Source organism: Lissotriton helveticus, chromosome 2_1 (assembly GCF_964261635.1).
Source record: "Lissotriton helveticus chromosome 2_1, aLisHel1.1, whole genome shotgun sequence".
Classification (NCBI taxonomy): domain Eukaryota; kingdom Metazoa; phylum Chordata; class Amphibia; order Caudata; family Salamandridae; genus Lissotriton; species Lissotriton helveticus.
The window spans coordinates 596,217,651-596,237,898 of record NC_136059.1 but is presented as its reverse complement, the minus strand read 5'-3'; the positions used below and the strand labels follow the sequence as shown (position 1 = coordinate 596,237,898).

Here is a 20,248-nt window from a genome sequence, read left to right as displayed (position 1 = left end):
TACACACCAACTAACCTGATATGCTAGGACACCCTAAATACCAACTCATCAAGTATCTCAACTACATGGATATATGTTAAAATAAATCACCCATACGTAGATGTGCTTAGTGTACGCTAGCTCCTGTCACAGCAGAATATGCAGTATGCTAGTTAATCTCACACTGTATACCCACATATATAAGAAGATCTGTTTTACAGGAAATTTAGAACAGTTTCCAGTATTGACCTTTTGTGCGATAGCTTAATGTATTCTGAATATTTGTCTTGTTTTACTGAAGACATCATATAAGCCAGCTCATTACAAATATATAGTTCAGATTTACACTCAGGGACGTAGCTTAATCAGGGAGTTTGCTGAGCTCAAATTCCCAACTTGGAAAACAAAAATGGGCTATAGGGTGAATGGACGAGACGAAAGGTTCAGGATGGACTGTTGCCATAAGTAGAAGGGTCAGCACTGGGTTGCATTAGAAGGACCTCTGTGGCTGACAAGTACTCCATTGCAACGGCGACCCAATACCCTGTCCACAAAACCCAATGTCTGCCAACCCAATTTTTAGTTGGTGGACTGCAAGCTTTCGCTGACAAGATTAAAATGTATTCAGATGTTGTAAAACTTCCTCCAATGACCCAACAGAGTAGGGGCTGTTGGAGGTAAGCCAACCGACCGTCTGCCCTATTCAGAATGGGCAGTCGGATTACTTCCCCCCCCCCACCGTCTTGTCACCGCCAAACTAGATGTGAGGGACAGTAAAAAAATAAAAAAAGACCCCCCACACACTGTGAGAGAACACCCAAGGTGTGGGGGAGGTTATTAGGTCGTTTCTTCTAAAAAATAAAACCTTGCAATGAGAGTTTGTTTTTGAAACTTTTAGACTGTGGAAAAGTTTGACGGTTGGATGGCATGTTTGATAGAGCTGTCGTCAAACTTTAGCTACATCATGTAACTGACATGATGGCGGCTCCTGTCAATATATAGAGATGTCGACCGAGCAAGTGAACATTTCTAAATTTGGCAGGTGGAGTAACGATAGGAAACGAGACGTCGGTTTACCCAGTTTCCTTCAATCTGGCTACTACCAACCGTGCCCACGTTGACACTCTCCTACTCCTGTTGCTCACGGCCTCTCTGCGGTCTCGTTTACCCCATCACCTCACTCTCCTCCTCAGTTACACCTGTTGTTCTACTCTCTTGCCTTTGCTGTCCTCCCATCAAAGGAGGGCATTACCTTACTGCGGCTAAACGCACAGGTCTCACCTCAGGTCTCGGGGTCTTGTGGTCTCTTCCTCTAGGTTCCCCGAGGTTCTGCCCCGACTCCATGCTTCTCGCTGCTTTCCCAATCGGACCACCACTGCTCCTCCCCTAATAGCTGTCATGAACTCTTCCGGACAACATGAGAGAATTTGGAGTTAATCACATTTGTTGAAGAAACGATTTGACCAATCAGCAATCGCTATTATTACCACGTGACATTGGCTCTTCTGATTGGCTCCAGAACACTTTGCTTCCGGTCTCTTGATTTTCGCCATGTTTTGGGTGTTTTGTTAACGTTACGTATTTCTCATAAATGGTGTGTGCTGTCAAGTTTCATAAGGACTGGTTTCCGCTGCAGTCTCTTGCTGCTACAATTCCTAGTTTGACTTTAATGAATGTAGAAACAAGATGCGGTTAATTAAAAAGATTATCGCCTACAAGTGCGCCTTACATTTCCATGTTTCTGTAGAAAACCTTGCTTACAAATACTATGCCGCAGAGCCCTAAAGTGTCATTGGTCCGTCTGTGAGTAGATCAAGTTTTGTTTTTAATTTCTTTATATACTGGAAAAATATGGTCCAGGTTTGCTAATGGCAAACGACTGCAAATCCTAGAATGCAGAGCAAAATTTGAGCTGAAAGAGCTACTCACGCATGCCCCTGGGAAACTTGAGAGCTCTGCACAGTGACCAAGGAGGCGGAGCAGCGAGTCAGTAGCAGCACTGATATAACAAGTCAGGTCCCGGGCCGGCCAGCCAATCACAGCGCGGCCCGGGAATGACGTCACGGGGGTGTCCCGGGCCGGCAGCCAATCGCAGCGCGGCCCGGGACAAAGGGGCGGGGCTTAAAAAAAGCACCAGAAACGCCCCCGAATCGCGTTTTCAAGAGAAAGCGCGATTGACAGCCTCTGTCTCCCAATGGCTAGCCTCCATTTATGGAGCTAGCCAATGATAGACAGAGGCAGGTCATCACCCGACATAGAACTCAAGAGGTTTTGCTAGCGCATGCGTACTTCGTACGCATTGCTAGGCAAAACCTAAAAAGGCAGCAGCGTAATGCATTTCTTATACTTTATTATTTAGACATTTGTGTACCTTAAGTCTCTGCAAAGAATCTGCCTCATTAGTATCAGTATAACATACAAATGCAGCAGTGAGAAAGGTGATCAGTCAACCTTTGCAAAGGGCCGTCCACTTTGCAGCAACTAGTAATTTTTTTAGTAACTTTTTATCCATTTGAGCTACAAAAATGATTAGTTAAAACTGCAAGATTATGCAGTGGATGATGTATTATGTGACAAACATGGCAGAGCCATAATTATATAGAAAACATTTGCAAACTAGGATATTTTGTCATTCATGTTTGAACTGCTCTTGTGGAAGAAGTGCTAATGACAAACTGCATGGCTTGGAGACAAATGGCTTGTGATTCCACTTTTAAGCGTATTTGGGACAATGTGTGATTGGAAATATATTCCACTTTGTGAATGTATTTAAATGCCAATAACTCCTATTAAACCTTAAATAATCAAGTCTATCTATTGGTTGAATTAAATAACACAATAAGCTGTAACTGGTCGGTGAAATGCCAAACAAATACTAAAAATTGGGATGTTTGTCACATTCTGGCCACACCTCTGACTCCACCCACTGATCCAATCCTTGTGTTATTCCCGCCCTCAGAGTCTCCGCCCACAGTTCCCCTATTTTTTTTCCCCCATTTCAGCAACTGGGTACAATCATGGACTTAAAACAGTGCAGCAAGGAGATGTATATCTACACTGTGTGGTGAGGAATTGTAAACTCCGGAAGTTTAACTTTTCATCACCCTGGGATTACTCTCTCTTGCACGCATTCCGTCTCTCGTTTTCCTCCCTCTCTCTCCTTCACTGCATCTCTCCCTCACTCTAGTCCTCTACTCCCTCATGTTCTCATCCTTTATTTATCTCATGCTCTCTCTCTCAATCTCTGTATCCTGTCCTCGTGTCTCTTTTTTGCTCTGTGGCATTGTCTGTCTAAAGCACACATACTCGTCTTTCTCAGTTTATCCATTTCCTCCGCCCACCCCAAAACTCTTGCCTTTTCTTCCCTATCAAGTACTGTTTGAACGACGCAAGAAAAATATGATCTCTTTATTTTAGATGTTAAGAATATCGTAACATTTACATCCAGAAAGTCAATTTAGAAATATTTTTCTCTTGAAGGATAATAAAAAGTTTTATTTAAATTTATATCCCTAGAAAACATTATAATTTCTAATATTGAAAAGTCTTTTCTCCTAATGGAATTTAAATGTTAATGTTTCTGATCAAAGCATGTATTTTCATCACACACTTTTTAATCGATGTGTGTAATTTTTAGCTCCATATCGCTTCAGAGCCGTGTGGGTGCAATACAGATTCCATATGCTTTTCTCATCCGTGTCTGACAGCCTGCTGTAAATCGTGTAGACAACTTGTCCCCAAATGGAGCTAATCGCCCCGGACACGGACCCGTATACCTTACAAACTTGCCACAGACAGTCTCAAAGCTCTACATGCAATGTCCCATGACCGGTCTTGATGTTCTGCTTGCTCGGTAAAAAGACGATTCGAACAGCTAAACATGTCAAGGCTGACTCGGGAACTACGGGGCATGTGTTTGCCAAGGACAAGTCTGGCTTCTCAGGAGAGGAGCAGTAACTCATTTGCCAGATTTTCTTGTCCGATTGGCACTTCTTAGTGGTGCCTGTTGGGTACTGCTTTGAGACAATTTAAGATTAGGTGTATGGGGAAGAAATATCCCCCGTGTCCGATAACTCTTTTTATGGTGTATAATCTATCTTCTGCACATTCTTCACCCCTCCTCCTGCTCTCCTTTTGAGGTTGGGCCAGTACTAGAAAGGTTCCATTGTAGGTTCGGGTTGATACTTACATCTGTCTAGTTTCTCCCTCCTTAGGCATTAGTTGGGCGCCAGGTAAAACAAGCAACGGGATAGTCAATGGGTCTCGCCTTTGGGACCTTATAAGTGTTTAGCCATGCAATATTTGATGTTGATGCACCAAGGATATTGTGCTACATAACTAAATACTTATAAGGTGCCAAAAGCGAGACCTATTGGCTACACCAATTCTTGTTCTAAATAGTAGTAGAAGTTCCTCACATAATACAAGTGTGTGTTCCATTGAGGAGTGTGTTGCCGAATACTATGTGCTCCATCCAAATTAACTTTAGAGCTATCTAGCTCAAGCAGGGACACAAATATTTGTGAGAAATAACATATTTTCCTTCTGCTCCATATTCAAGACAGTTATTGCTTCCAAACTCCCTTCTTGCTCGGTTTTCCAGGTCTTCAGTCTTTGCCAAGGGAGTCTATAGCCTCAATGTCAACCATTTGCTGTGCAGCTGATGTAATGGCAGTGGCGGCTGGTGAATTGAGAAAGTTGTGGGGCGCAAATAATGTCTGATTTTGAGCAAGACCAGATTCATTCAAAATATAAAATTCAGATCAAAATCTAGAGAAAGGTGGACACCTCAACAAATATAAAAAAGAAACCAATTAATAACATCTGACATTGAACAGTACAGAATTTAAGACAAAAAAACACGTTCCAAAGTCAAAAATAGATTCATGAGCCTTTTGGCCAATTCAAGAAATCTGATATCTAATTGCCCCGCCCCCCCAATATCTTTTTTTTAACTTTAATTACTTTAAATACTCATGTTTGCACATGACACACAGCTTTGCTTTTGGAACAGGGTAATAATTCCAAGCTGATGAAAGGTGCAGAAATGAAACGACTAACTTATAGCTCCGAACTCGCACTTGTTATAGATGCACTCTCCTTGCTCTTTTCACTGCCAATGACCACAGTCCGCATGGCGCCAGGTTTACGACCTTATGCCCAATCAGGTGGTCAGATAGGAAAGGAGGCTGCCCTTTTCCTTTATCGAGGCTTCTGATTGGGCATAAGGGCGCATGACAGACAGGTCCCATAACCACCATTCCCTGACATGCTATACTGCCTCATGCTAGTACAGCATGTCAGATATGTACTGAATCTGTGTGATGACAGGCTGGAACAGACCACGCCGGACACATGCGCAATACTGGCCTGGGAAGCCCTCCTCTGGTGCAAGGTTATATTGCACGTTTTTCTATGAAAACAAATGATCGGCGAGATCATATGTTTTTCATGTAAAAGCTGCAATAGATAACACATTGTATGCAGCGTGAAGCAGTGATGGTTAGGGGGTCACCGCACTTTTGCCTTCTACGGAGGAGCTGCCACTGTGTAATAGTCACTGCCAAATTAGCTACCTGATGTTCCACCTCTTATTACCTGAAGCCTACAACATTTACATCTTTCCAAAGCTCATCTATTTTGGACCCAAGGGAAATTTTCAGATCCTGGCTGCTCTGCTCACTTCACCTATATTTCTCCAGAAGTCCTTTGAGAGCCTGCAACACATTCTGAAGGTCAAACTTCATAATCTACGGAAAACAACTAAGGGGTAAAGGGGATTCCAACGGTCCAGCCCCCTTCCTTTACTTCCTGAAGCAATCACACAAACGGGCGTGCTGTTCCAATGAGAGATTCATATTTAATTGGTATTTTAAGTGGACTCAAGTCAGACAGAAGAAGCATCCCTTATCGGATGCACAAGCCCCCCCCCCACCCACCGAAGCAGCGTGTTAAGTCATAAGGCTGTGGTCCTCAATGCACAGCCTGCCCAAACAAGGGGGCTCTTTGCCTAGCTTTTTTCTTACACAGGACTTCCTGGGGAAAGCAGTTAAGTAGTGGCCTACATATTGCCTGGGAGAGGGATCAAAGATAGGGAATCAGCGATAGTAAAATCAGCTATGGGTTATCAATGCATTATTGTTTTTTGGTGCCGAGAACTCATGCCAAAATTAAAAACAGACAGAACCTAGAAGGATACCAATGAATCCCAGTTTCAAAAAAGGTCAACATTTTTCTGGTCAGAGTACTGCAGGTAGTCACTGTGTGCAATAGGACACTGCTAAATCAAATCAGCAATGATAGGTTGAATACAAACAAGAGGACAATGTGGAATAGGCGGTTCTCTCTTCATATGCTTCACCTTTACAGGTACAATTAGATGAAACCACCCGACATCATGTGCGTATTTAGATCACAAAGTAGAAGGAACATGTTCAAATGATTTACGCAAATATTTAAACACTGATTATGCAATACACATTTTGATGGTCTGATTCACATAACACAGTTAAAACCTAATGTATCTCTTTCTTTTAAATCCACACAACACATTTAGTTTCCTTTCATGAGTTGTGGATACATTCGATACAGTGCCAACATTCTGAGTACTTTTTGGCCTGACGGATCCAATTTTGGTCAGAATTCCTGCTTGGGACTTCTCTTGGGAACCAAAATATCTTCAACAAATACTTTTTCTCCGTTTGTGATGAACTGGTTCTATTGGCCGTTTTTGGAGAAGTAATGAAACCTCAATTTTGAGTTGGGGTAGTTGATGTTGCCGAACCCTTTTAGGTGGAATTAAAGGCGGTGGAGATTTGAACTGCATGCTATAACCGTTCTGAACAATTTGTAAGGAACACTTGTTTCCACTCTTACAAACTTTGTTACTCCCTCCATCTGAAGTGGCAAACAGAGCAGAGGTATTACTGGAGCGGCGTCTCTGTACTGTTGAGGCTGTGGACATCTGCCTCAATATGATCTTGAATATTGGGATTGTTGCTGTTGTGGATAAGGCCTTTGAGGCGGGGTAGAACCCTCTGCATGTGGTACTGTCTGGCATACCTATATAAGAACCGAGAGCAATGAAATATACATTTTCTTTACCAAACCTACCGTTTTAAAAGTCTGATTTATTTTTTTTATACTCTTCATTTCCTTCTCTGCACGAAGACCAGAGAGGACAGAGCTTGAAAGAGAGAAGTTTATTTTTTGTTTATTCTTTCACTTTTAGGTAGTAAGATAAAGCATGTCTGAGTGATTTTTGCATTAATTGCTATTGTTGTTGTATAAACAATGTAGAGGTGTAAAATATACTGGCAGTAAGCTAAATTAAGAGTATTTTCGAAAAAATAATCAAATAAAAAACAAAATATATATTTTGTTGCAAATACTACCGAGGATAGTGGCTCTCTGTTCCTTTTTTTCTGGAACTGTATTTAGGGACGTGTGTGTTTGGCACCCATTCTTAGCAAAGGCAGGTGGTAGTTCTCCCTCTCTTGGAGGGTTATTATTCAGTACTATGCTTCATCATAGAGTCTCACTCTCGCCCCTTAAACCAGAGTGGGGAAAACAACATTTAGGAAGCACTTGTGATATTTCCGGAATCAAATTACTTTTGCTTCACTGAGGTGTCCCTTTAGTATGGAGGGCCTATGGCATATTAAAAACAAAGTGGGATGTTTCTGGAAAATTAAATCCGTACATTGTTTGTATATATAGTCATGTCTCAGTCCTATATGTATGGCCTCAAGTGACCCAGGGCTTTCTTCAGGACCCAATCTGGCTCCTAGGTGCAATATAGGCTCTGGGTAGCCTTGCTCATGCATAAAAATATATATATATATATATATATATTAAAATATAAAATTCTAAGACTACCACCATGCACTCAAAACACACACAGGCTTCTGATCTGGAGTCAGAATTCGTACGTTATACATCATTTAAAGTATTATAGTTCACAGAGACATTACATGATTTATAACAGTAGGCCAACATTAATCTTTGCTTGGTGCAGTCATAAAGGGATGCCCCTGCCATAATCACACTACAACCACCAGTGTCCCAAGGCATGCATAGTGAACGCAGAAGCCAGTGTTTGAAATAGGAGGTACTCTGGGTGCACCTTCAATCCTCTGTGCACAGCACTGCAGCCTCATGTCAAGGAAAATCAGTGGGTTTATATGATTGTTAGACAGAGGACAAAAATAACAAGCATTTACAATGCAATGGTTTCGCCTTTTGAAAAGTTTGAGCTATTGGCATTGTAAATGACAACATTTGTATTTAAGTGTTGGTTTTGAACACAGATAAATAAATGGCATTGTCATTTACAATGCCAATAGTTTAATCTCTGGCAAATGCCACACAAAAACACAGACCCACACACACCAACAGAGCCCCACACACACACACAGACCCACACACACACACACAGACCCCCCCACACACACACACACACAGACCCACACACACACACAGACCCACACACACACACAGACCCACACACACACACACACAGACCCACACACACACAGACCCACACACACACAGACCCACACACACACACACACACAGACCCACACACACACAGACCCACACACACACAGACCCACACACACACAGACCCACACACACACAGACCCACACACACACAGACCCACACACACACAGACCCACACACACACACAGACCCACACACACACACAGACCCACACACACACAATGCTATTTGTTCGCAACCCTGCCGATGGGGTTCGAAAATTTTACCAACAGGTCTCTCGCTGAAGCTCTCTATTTCTAATTGACCCCCTCCCCCCCAACTCAACCACCTACTTAATAGATCTTCCACACGAATATGAAGTCTGTGACCACAAATTCTGCACAGATCAGCATAAGCGAGCATAAAAACAGGAGGCGACGAGGGGATATAAAAGATTCTTTCAATGGAGGCATACCACAGTAAGCACGGAATTCTACATAGGCGCCGGTTAAAAGGGTATCCTGCAGGTTATATACCAACGTTCAACCAAATATGCGAATTTATCTACGGCCTTTAAAGTAAAACCAGACAATCTCTACATTCTTTCACAATAAAAACAAATGTTACTTCCATGCTCAAGAGGTGGAATAATCTGTAACAATGTTACCCGCACGGGCGTAATTGAAACGTTTGTGTTCCCAAGAGGAGCCCTTTTTAGGTATTTTGATGCATTATGGACCGAGCTCCAAGAAGGAGCCGCGGATAGCTACTTCGTGAACGTATATCGCAACAGAAGCGCGCCAAATATGAGCTGTGTGCACAGAATAGCATGGTGTGTGTGTCGTGAGATCAGCCTGCACACTCCAGCATGCACCAGGGATGAGCATGTAATTGTCACAGTAGAATGCACACTGCTGTTTTTGAAAGGACATACAGTTACAATTTCAGGCAAAACAAGATACTGACTTCATTTTTGGTGATTTTTCAACCTCGTGGTCCGGATGTCTAAATTCAGCAGATTGGTCCCTAACCCGCAGTTATGACATATTTTATATGTTCCCCAACAAATCAACTGAAAAGCAGACTCGTTATGGGGAAAGCAAGCCGGGGATCTGTCGTGGCTAGAGTAACATATAGTACATCGCTGGCACTTTGTATTCGGAGGGGACCATGGGAATGCGTTAACAGTGTCACGTTGTTAGAGACACTAGTGCTGTTGTAAAGACATCATATGCCAGGGTATTGCGTTATGCAGTCCTGTCAATATTTATGTTCCAAGAAACGTCCTTGTGATAAGTATTTCATGTAGTGCCAACATGCCACCCGAAGACATTCGCAGCGCTCAAGGCAACACAGTGCTGTAAAACCCGACAGAAAGATCAGAGTATGTAAACAGCAGCAGTAAACTCACTGTGTGCTGAAAAGTAAACGGTCACCTTCAGTACTGCGCTACCATGCAAAGCAACAATACCACTGGTAACAATGTCACATATAGAGCCTCCGAATCGAAAATACGTCTTGAGTGACATGGAGTAACTGTAGTTAAGCCAATGTTTTTATCAACGTTGGAAGGGTGATTTTAATCAACCTAGGAAGGTTGAAAGCCCGAGGCAGTTCTTCAGGCCTCACAAATCTCAGCAGTAGGCGATCGTCCCTCTGAGGTATGTTAAGAGTTACAACCTCAAGTGCATTCTCGCTGTGGGACTCCACCAGCACTTACAGGCATTTTATGACGCTGCTAAATCCGAAGCAAAGATTAAGAGACAGGAAATGAGAATCGCTCGTTACCCTTTAATCCTTGGCTGCCCGGGGGCTTCCGGCTGCATGGGTCACCCTCCGTTGTTCGACGCCCCCGGTTAATCCTCACATTCTGGCGATTAGTATGTGGAGCGATCCCTGCAGACACTGCGCAGCCATAACTGGGACTCCATACTCGGTGCACGAGCCTGCCTGCTGTCAACACAGTGCAACCCTGGCGAACCGGACTCCGCGGGGTACTAACGCCGGCGTCTTCCTACCCAGCCAGCCCTTGGGGGTCTGAAACTTTCCCACGCTCGGGGGCGTAGCTAGCAACAGTGCAGCAGGCGCAATGGCACCTAGGGCCATGGGTGTCAGGGGCCCAATATACCCCAATCAGCTGCTGGTGTTGTCTTACTATGAAACTAGGAGACAGTGAGATGGGGGCGGGTACTTTTCTTGCTTGGATTAGGGCCCGGCTCACCCTTGCTACGCGTAACACCGCTACCCACGGCCAGCTTCCATTCCACCGGTGTTTCTGCTCTCTTTCTTGGCCATTAATTGTTTTAATTATGCGGTTAACAATGCGGTAACTCAGCGACCCGATGAACTGCTGCAGAGAACATTTTATTTGTTTTATGGTTTCAAGCGCGCAGCTATAATTAGTTGGCAGTGGCACTAGTGCTTTAAATGGGTGAGTGAAAGAACATGACGGGCACACGGACAGCGGGAGGGGGGCGGGAATGGACAGCGGGACATCGCGCAACCCACCCCTGCAAAGGACACTTCCGAAATGGCGAAAACAAAGCATAAAAAAATAAAAAAAAATAAAATAAAAATAAAAAAACACCGCCCACCGCCGCATGACGATCGCAAAGGGGCGGGATGAGTAAAAATCGCGGGAACGCCCACGAATCTGCTCCGGCAATGACGGACAGATCTCTCTTCCAATGGCTAGCCTCCATTCATGGAGCTAGCCAATGGAAGAGAAGGCGGGACCAAAGCCAGTACTGGTCTAACATTAGATTTCACCTGCGCGAACGCTGCTGTGCAGCGGATCGCGAGGCAAAACCTAAAAACCAGACAGGGCATGCCAGCAAGCCTATCCAGGACCGTGTGGGGATATTTACCTCCAGAAAGCAGCACTACTGATAAGTGATCAAATGGCTAAATGGCTAATAAATATAAATGCAAGTAGATCAAGACAAGGATTACCATTACAAACTAAAAGGCCAGATTTAACAGAAATGTGTACATAAAGCACAAATTGACAACATCCAAAATACATAACATGGAAGCAACTTTCCTACATGCATTCTTTTAGACAATGCAAAGAAGACCGACTCCCAAGTAAACTTTTATTTTAAAATAAATTCATGACATTTACAATTAACATTTGTTACAATGGAATGAGTTTTTAAAAACAAAGAAATACCTTGTTAAGATGTACAAATATTGAAAGATGCAAAAATCAATTCACTAAATCCTTCAAGCAGTCATTAACAATCAACTGTAAGGCTTTCTTAGAGCAATACTGCTTTCCTATTGCAGGTTAGATGTGCATTCTTAAAAAAAGATCTAGAAAATGTGTAACCAAAAAGGTTAAACCAAGAATAATTAGCAACAGGGGGATGAAAACCAATACCTATAGTTTTGCTAACTTGTGCCTTTATTTAGACTCCGCCACATGTAGCTTATGGAGTCTTTTTAACCTGTCTACACACAAATAGGCATTATTTTGCAGCGGCCTGCATCGATTTCTTTTCATTGGCTGCCTTCTGCTTTTGTTGCATTATTTCCGAATCCCTGTTGACAAAATAAACAAAATTAGTAACCTCACATGAACAACATTTGTATCTATTAGGCACTGTATAACTAAAGGCCTCAATATTAAAATGTGATATTTATAGAGCACTTCTGGCTGAATGTTTTTGCTTTTTCAATACTATTCAATAAAATCAAATTAATCCTAGAGTGAGATTTAAAAAACAAAAAATGTATCAAATGAAACATGCACTAAAATTATGTATAATATATGTGGTATTTTATCCTTTTAAAATACTGTTCAACGTATATTAGTTTATCTTAATTTAATTTCCACAGTAGCACTACCTGACTGTACTAAGATTATATTGTGAAAAACATACGTAGACACGGACATCTCGCCCTAAACCATCCAAAGGCTTTGAAATCTGTAATAGAAATTATTCAAAATCCCAGTAGATGTGTGTTTAAGCCAACTTACTGGTGTTTCAGTTTACGGTTAAAGACAGGACATTGAAAAATGAGCAGTTGCACTTCACTTGGCATACAGCACAGCATCTTGAACCCTTACAACTCTCCCAATGTTTTAATACGGAGTGGGTAGGGAGGAGGCTATATTATTTATTCTACTTTGTACTCCTCGATTTATATCTTGGATACTTTGCTATAGATCTTCAGAGAAGACACCTCGAGGGAAGAGGCTGTACACATGCTTAGAACTTTGGGGGCAGCATTCTGGTGATTATTGCTGCTACATCAAAGACTGGCAGCCTGCTGCAGTTATGACAGCACAGTTCTGACCAGCTAGTAACTAACAATATCAGCATGAGGCTTCAGCCATTGGCTATCTGCAGCTACCACACATGCCTTCAAGGTCACCTCGCACATGCCCCATTAAGCGCATGGTGCAAGCCAGCCTGGTCAATCCAGTTGCCACCAATATTACTACAATCCAAACTAGCCTGTATGTAGTATTAGTAGGGTAAAGAATGTGAGAAAACAGGGCTGCATTAGAGTAGACCGCCACAACATCTGGATGCAGCACAAAGCTCTAAATCATTTAGTTTTGTCAGGCGCCAAGGGAGGAAATGGTCTAACGCTACATCTTTTCTGCACCCACCGGCCATGAAACACCTCCAAGCTATAACCTACAGCCATACTTCCCTAGATATGTATCCAAAAGTATCTGTAGAAATAGGCATCCCAATAAACAATGATCAAAAGCCCACAGATGTGAAACAGTCGGCCCAGTAAAATTTAAATGGCAAACGCACACTCATGAATCGGACTACAGAGTTCAAAGATGTGGACTGCTCGAGTCATCCCAGAAAGCAAAGCCACTTTTTCAATATATCCAGTGCTTCAAAGTTTTTTGTTTTAACATTAAAAAAAAGCTGGGTAATTGAAAGAGTTTAGTGATTTCGTGGGCAGGCAGAGTTAATCAATGCTTACAAATGTAAAAAAAACAAAAACATCTTATTAGGACTGAAGCATCTTTATCTTTATTATAAAATTAGAAACTCTAGTAAAGACACGCGGATACCATTTCTACATCGAAGTAAAAAACATAAAAAAACAGATGGCTTTCAGTTGACATAAGGCCTCTATAGAAACTACATTTCACAACAAGGAGATACGTGAAACATTAACATTAAATTTGATTGCAATGTGAGCTATGGCTTTGCAGTTGAGACACGTTAAAAAAGGGGGATAAGAATAGCTTTGGCAATACTTTAAATGTATGAACATATGATGCATTGTGTATAAATATGTTGCAAATACCTTTGGCTGTTTTCATCATGTATAATGTACGCAATCACCTGATGAGACAAAGTTGGTGTTACAAAAATAAAATCATAATCATAGCCCAACTGTGCAATACCCTCATATGCAAATAGGTTAAGTGCACCTACAAAGGAAAGTTACTAATAGCTCTGTAGTAAGTATCTCGTCTTCAGATTCATAACCTTTAAATAATTCCATATAGCAGTGTGAGACCGTGTAATACCTCACCCCCCCTTTTTGTTTAACCATTTTTCCTAATCTACTTAAAAAAAAGTACAGCTTAAGAAACCACTTTAAAACCACAGTATCCAGAGATAAAGGATGTTTGCACATTAAACTTTTATTTCTATGTAAGCTTATATTAGTTTGGCTCACAGTGCTGAACCTTCTAGGCTTTTCATGCAAGGCGCCGCCAGCAATCCGATATGAACTGAACTGGGAAGGATATACTAGCTTGAGAACTATGGTTAGCTTTTTCAGTTACGAATACTCACTAATTTCATAGTCTCTAGCTACACAAAAGAGAATGCATATAAATGAATCTTGAAGAACTATGTTGGACACTCTGGGTCTAAATAGTAACAGACCGGTGTAAATCAACAAGTTATCTTTAGAACAAATATCTGCTACAGAGATACTGATTTGCAGAGTCAAATATCCATTGGTAGGTGTGCCATCAGCCATCCTAGAAAAGTGGGTTTGCTTTTCGACGAGCTTTATACACAACTTTCATTTGGAAGCCAATGGCTTAACAAACTTAAGTGAGCTCACCAGTGTAAAAATACAAGACACCAAGGAGCCGAGAAGAGATCTAATGCACTCTTGGATGCTGAATTATATTCATTAGTAGGATTGCAACACTGTAACCCTGAACATTGAACATTTCAGATTTTTATTTCGCTTGTAGCCGTAATTCCTCTTATGATATTCAATTTATATAATGCAAAGTCTTTTCATTTCTTTCTTCAATTAATCGCCAAACGTTGGTATTTTTTCATGTAAAGTTTTTATTATACATCCAGTTTACCAACATTACTGTGACAGACCCAGCCAACGCGTTTCATCCCATAAAAGGACTTCATCGGGCCTAAAAATTATTTTGATATACACAACAATACACATTTGTTAAACATTGGTCAGTGTTACATTTAAGTATTTTAGTTTTTCTCCTTTTTTGTTATTTATATAACAACATTTTTATTCTTTAGAATGTATTTATCCACATACGTGTAACCCAATCAGAGAATAACCAGCCTGATAAACCATGACTTTGCCTTAAAAAAATGCTTTCTATATTTATTTCTAAAGCACCTTAGTGTTAAGAGTGATTGCAGCTACTGAGTGCATTCTACAAAGCATGAACCAGTTATCTAATAACTTCTTCCCCTTCGTAACCAATTCAAATGTGCATCCAATAAGACTAGTGTTTTACTTACAATTTAATTTATCTTCCTTCGCAAATCTTAATTGTCTCGGTTTATTTTCCTTGATGAATTTAGAAATTCTCTCTCTGTCAAAAAACATGGGTTTCATGTATAAAAAGTTAAGAGTTTTCCTTTACTTCTCTATTTCAATAGGAAGATTTTATTTAGATTACTTCTTTTTCATCCTTTTATTTTTGTTCCTTTCGTTCAGGACTGCACAACACCCAGGTCTACTCAATGCTTCTTAATCCTAGACGTCATCCACACGCTGGCTCACATCTTGGAGTACAAACTATGTTCCATTATCAATATTTTTGCTTTTCATTTTATACTACTCTCCCCCTCCTTTTTTTTATTAGTCTCCCACTTCCTAGCGTATTGCTCACCTACTCGTCCTCCATGCACTTTGACGAGTGAACATTCTGTGTTCTTATTGACAAATGTCCCTTATTACCACTGCATCACATCAGTAGCTTTCCTTGGCGTCTTTCTCCCCAGAATGGGCCCTTCCAACTTCTTTCAAACTTAGAACACCTTACACAGAGTTCTTCCCTCGCAAGCTTCTCTCTCCTTTCCTTTGAAAAAGCCATTCGGCACACATTCAGTAACGTCCTTGAATCGATCTCCCAGTACATGCCGTACACCTCCCCTTAAATACTCACCCAATCAGGATGGTTGGCTTCACCTGTGCCTAAACAGAGTCCCGGCTTGTCAAGTGTTCTATTGTGGGCACCTAGGTGTTACTTATGTAATCATTGTCTTTAAAATATTCTAATATCAACAATTGTTCCAAAGGATAGTCTTGTAATAAAAGTAAATTATCAATCCAATCGTAATGCCTTGGTGTCAATGATTCGTTCCCAAATCTTAGATTTCCAAGCCGGACACAATCTTAATTAATCAATCCATCCTAATATATTATGCACTTTGCCCAGCACAATTACTTGTTTTAATCCTAGAATGCCTCAATTTTTACTATTGGGTATCATTGTTGTACAATATCTTTGCCTTTTTGATACATCTTCGTTATCCTTTGACAATGCAGTAAACACCAGTCTTGCGCCATCTTGGTAATTGGACTTTAATAAGTAATTTTGCAGCACATCGCTTATTTAATATGGATAGATTGGTCACTTTAAAAGGGTGTCTGACTTCATGCAGGGAGACAGATGATTTGTCAACCATTTAGTAAAACTAAGGCTATGTAACATGTGAGGGAGTATAGGATGTAGATCTAGGGTGACTGATAGGGTTAGAATCAACATGAATATGAATTATACTACTATACATAGATTAACTAAAATGTAACAAAAAGGTAAAGAAAAGAATTCCAAAGCAATGATGCCCAATATGAAACATTTTGTAGAGGCAGTCTAGCATTAAAACAAGTAATTGTGCGGTACATCGCATACTACATACAGATAGATTGATTACTTAAGATGGCGTCCGAATTACATGCTTGAAAAACTAAGATTTGAGAACGAATAATTGACACCAAGGCATTACGATTGGAGTGATAAGTTACTTTTAATACAAGACAGTCCTTTGGAACAATTATTGATATTAGAATATTTTGAAGACAATGATGACATAAATAACACCTAGGTGCGGCACTAGTAAAATACAAATTATTTGGAATTAAAGGATGCCCTACTGACGTACTCAACATGTACATGGTATGCTAGACATGTCAGAAGTAATACGACTGTGTGAAAGAGGGAATTAATTAGAATGCACAATTCTAGTTATAAAATAGAATACAAATGCACTGGTTAGCCCTTCTAAGATGCCACCCACAATAGAATACTTGACAAACTGGGACTCGACTTAGGCACAGGTAGTGCCAACCATCCTGATTGCATGAGTATTTAAGGGGAGGTGTATGGTACATACAGGGAGATCAATTTGAGGAAGCTACAGAATGGCTTTTTCAAAAGGTAAGGAGTGACTAGCTTGTGAGGGAAGAACTGAGTGAAAGGTGTGATGGATATGAAAGAAGTAGGAAGTGTCCATTGTGGGGCGATAGACGCTGAGGAAAGATACTGATGTGATTGAATAAGGGATGGCTTGTCAATAATAACACAGAATGTTCACTCGTCAATCGGATGGAAGATGAGTAGGTGACCAATACATTGGGATGTGGGAGACAAAAAAAAAGGGAGAATAGTATACAATGAAAAGCAAAAATATTGAAGAGGGAACAGTGTGTACTCCGAGATGTGAGCGATAACATCTAGGAATAAGAAATATCGAGCAAGCATGGGTGTGGTGCAGTCCCAAATAGGGTAAAAAATTGGGTATGAGTGATCAGAAAAGAAGAACAAGCATTTACAATGCAATGGTTTCGCCTTTGGAAAAGTTTGAGCTATTGGCATTGTAAATGACAACATTTTTATTTATGTGTTGGTTTTGAAAATAAATAAATAAATGGCATTGTCATTTACAATGCCAATAGCTTAATCTCTTGCAAATGCGAGACCTATTGCATTTGCACCCACACAGAGCAACACACAGAGCCACATGCACCCACACAGACAGAACCACACACGCACAGACAGACGCAGACAGAAAAGCAAACACAGAAAGGACACACCACACAGACTCTCACTAGCAGGCAGGCACGGGCAACAGAAAAGTACAGGGAAAGAGACAGATGGATACACGAACAACCAGCGCCAGAACACACCGTGCCGGAAATGGAAGGTCCACTCTCCCCCCTGACCAGCATCCCAGAAGCAGACGGCCCCTCCGATACTGTCTATGTGTCCCCCCCCGCCCCTGTGGCAGCATAAAGACGAGGTCCGAGGCAGATCACTAACAATTGGCTCTCAAAGATTCCAGGAATTTCTGCAAGATCACAGACATAATGCGAAAATATTTTGCGAGCCACTTAAGCCAAGTAAATGGATCAAACCGGCTTAAGCTTCAGTAACTCTTCCTTACATTGCGTAGACTTGAGGAGATATTCTGTTGCCTGAGAAACTAAGACCATTGAGTGGCTACGTACAATGCAGAATGCTCTTTTGAACAACACTGGGTTTAAAAAAAATGTGTTTGCTGAGACATCAACTTCATTTATTTATAACCCTGTCTACAGTTTCCATTTTCCAAAACGTAATCTTTGCATTTGTTTATCAAAAAGTAATGTTTGTGCTTTAGTAGAGAGAATGGAATAGAATATGGATAGCGAACAAAGCGAGAAGATAACTATGAGTGGGAAAAGTTCATAAGTGCAGTGGATGTGAGGCAGAAGAAATCGGGGAATGACAGATATGAAAGAAAGATGGAAAGTCATGATGAGCAAGTGTGAGAGGAGAGCGAGTGACAGAAAGGTGGTAAGAGAGGAGTTTGAACGAGAGACGACCATGCAAAAAGTGAAAGCCAGTGAGGTGCTAAGTTTGCGAGCCAAAGGGAGTTGAGAAAGAGTGAGAAAGAGAGGGGTGACAAAGAGGGTGAGAAGGAAAAGGGTAAGAAAGCGAGAGGGATGAAAATATGTAAATGACACACGGGTGCAATCAAATGTACCAGTGTACCAGACGCTACATAAAAGACACAGCTAATATTAGAACATGCCTGGCGACACATCACACTAAATGTACATACTTACTTATGGAGGCTACACATTTTGATATATCAAAACATTTAAGGAAGACATAGGTAAACAAGGAGGCTCTGCCGGGGGTCAGGGGCCACGTCACAACCCCAACCCTAGGAGTCTGAGCAGGGTGCAGTCACTGCGGGATTCAGGAAGATAACAATTCGCGGCCCATCAAAGTGGTCTTGAGAAATCGGAGCCGGAGGATACAGAGTGCAAGGCTGGCACCACGGAGTTCCGCAGTCCAGGCAGACCAGGCTGGGCCACAGAAAGCACCGGACGGCTACATCCGCGTCCTCCTGTCCCCCCCCCCTCCCTCCCTCCTGCTCCCTGAGCAGCGGTCCGGCATGTTCAGCAGCTCTGGGTCCTCGGAGGCTGCGGGCAGGGACGGGGTCCCCTCGGAGGGCACTGCCCCGCGCCCCAGTGGTGCACCCGGCGGGGGCTGTTGCTGCAAGGGTGGTAGATCCATCGTCCCAGCGGCGGCGGAGAGGCTCTCCTGGGAGCGCGCTGGCATGGCTTCGGACACAGCACCGCTGCACAGGTGGTGACTGCGCTGTGCAGGTGGGTGGGGGGAGGGCGTGAGACGACAGCAACAAAACACGCAAAGACGGAAAACAAACACGGAGACGATATAACAGCGAAAACGTCAAAATACGTAAACATACAAAGGGAAAACACATTTATAAAGAAAACGCTCCTTACCTGATCGCTTCGTGGGAACTTAAATCTTGCAGCCAACTCCAGCAACAGACACTTCTAAAAAGAAGAAAACAGGCCGACTCGAAAAAAAAAATATAACACACCCACCGCCGCGATGACGATCAGAAGTGGGTGGAGAGCGAAAAAATCTCGGGAACGCCAACGAATCTGGTCCGGCCATGACTGACAGATCTCTGTTCCAATGGCTAGCCTCCATTTATGGAGCTAGCCAATGGAAGCAGAGGCGGGACTAAGCCCCACACTGTAGGAACATAAGATTTCTCCTGGGCGGAGCTAGGAGCTCCGGCCCCAGGCGAAACCTAAAAAGGGAGGGGAAAAAAAAGGAAATAAACTAAAGACATTCTTGCTAATGAAATGTAATAGAGGCGCAAAGGGAGGAAAACTCTCAAGCGGTTTTATACATGAAACCTATGTTTAACAGTGAGGAAATTTCTAAAATCAAGAAAAATAAACAAAAAAAAAATGAAGATTTGCGAAGGAAGATAAATGAAATTGTAAGTAAACACTAGTCTTATTGGATGCACATAGGAACTGGTGTTTACAGCTTTAGTTTTAAAAACCTATTGCATGAAACATTTAAAAACATGATAAACTCTCTGCAAGCTTCAAAAAAGTGTATTTTATTAACTTGCATGAGTGTTTTACATGAGAAGATCAGATTATATTAGTGCACTGAAAGGGGATTTATTAGCAGTGATGGGCTTTAAACATGATCTTGGAAACATTCATGCCACCCTCATTCTGAAAACAATGCCATTAATG

The 20,248-nt window shown here is 41.8% G+C and overlaps 1 protein-coding gene across 2 annotated transcripts in view; it reads right to left on the bottom strand.

The window, feature by feature from the left end:
- Positions 1 to 11,542: 11,542 nt before the first annotated feature.
- The window catches only part of SERF1B (small EDRK-rich factor 1B), a 73,376-nt gene continuing 64,670 nt past the window's right edge, over positions 11,543 to 20,248 (bottom strand). The window contains exons 3-4 of one of the 2 annotated variants that reach the window (XR_013607057.1): positions 13,745 to 13,782; positions 11,864 to 12,004 (exon numbers count right to left, since the gene is read on the bottom strand). Coding sequence is in view for 1 of the 2 variants with exons in the window: in XM_078675288.1 (XP_078531414.1) it covers positions 11,932 to 12,004 (73 nt within the window). In the remaining variant the exon portion in view is untranslated. Of the gene's footprint in view, positions 12,005 to 13,744; positions 13,783 to 20,248 lie in introns of both variants that reach the window. The other variant, XM_078675288.1, reaches the window with a different exon arrangement.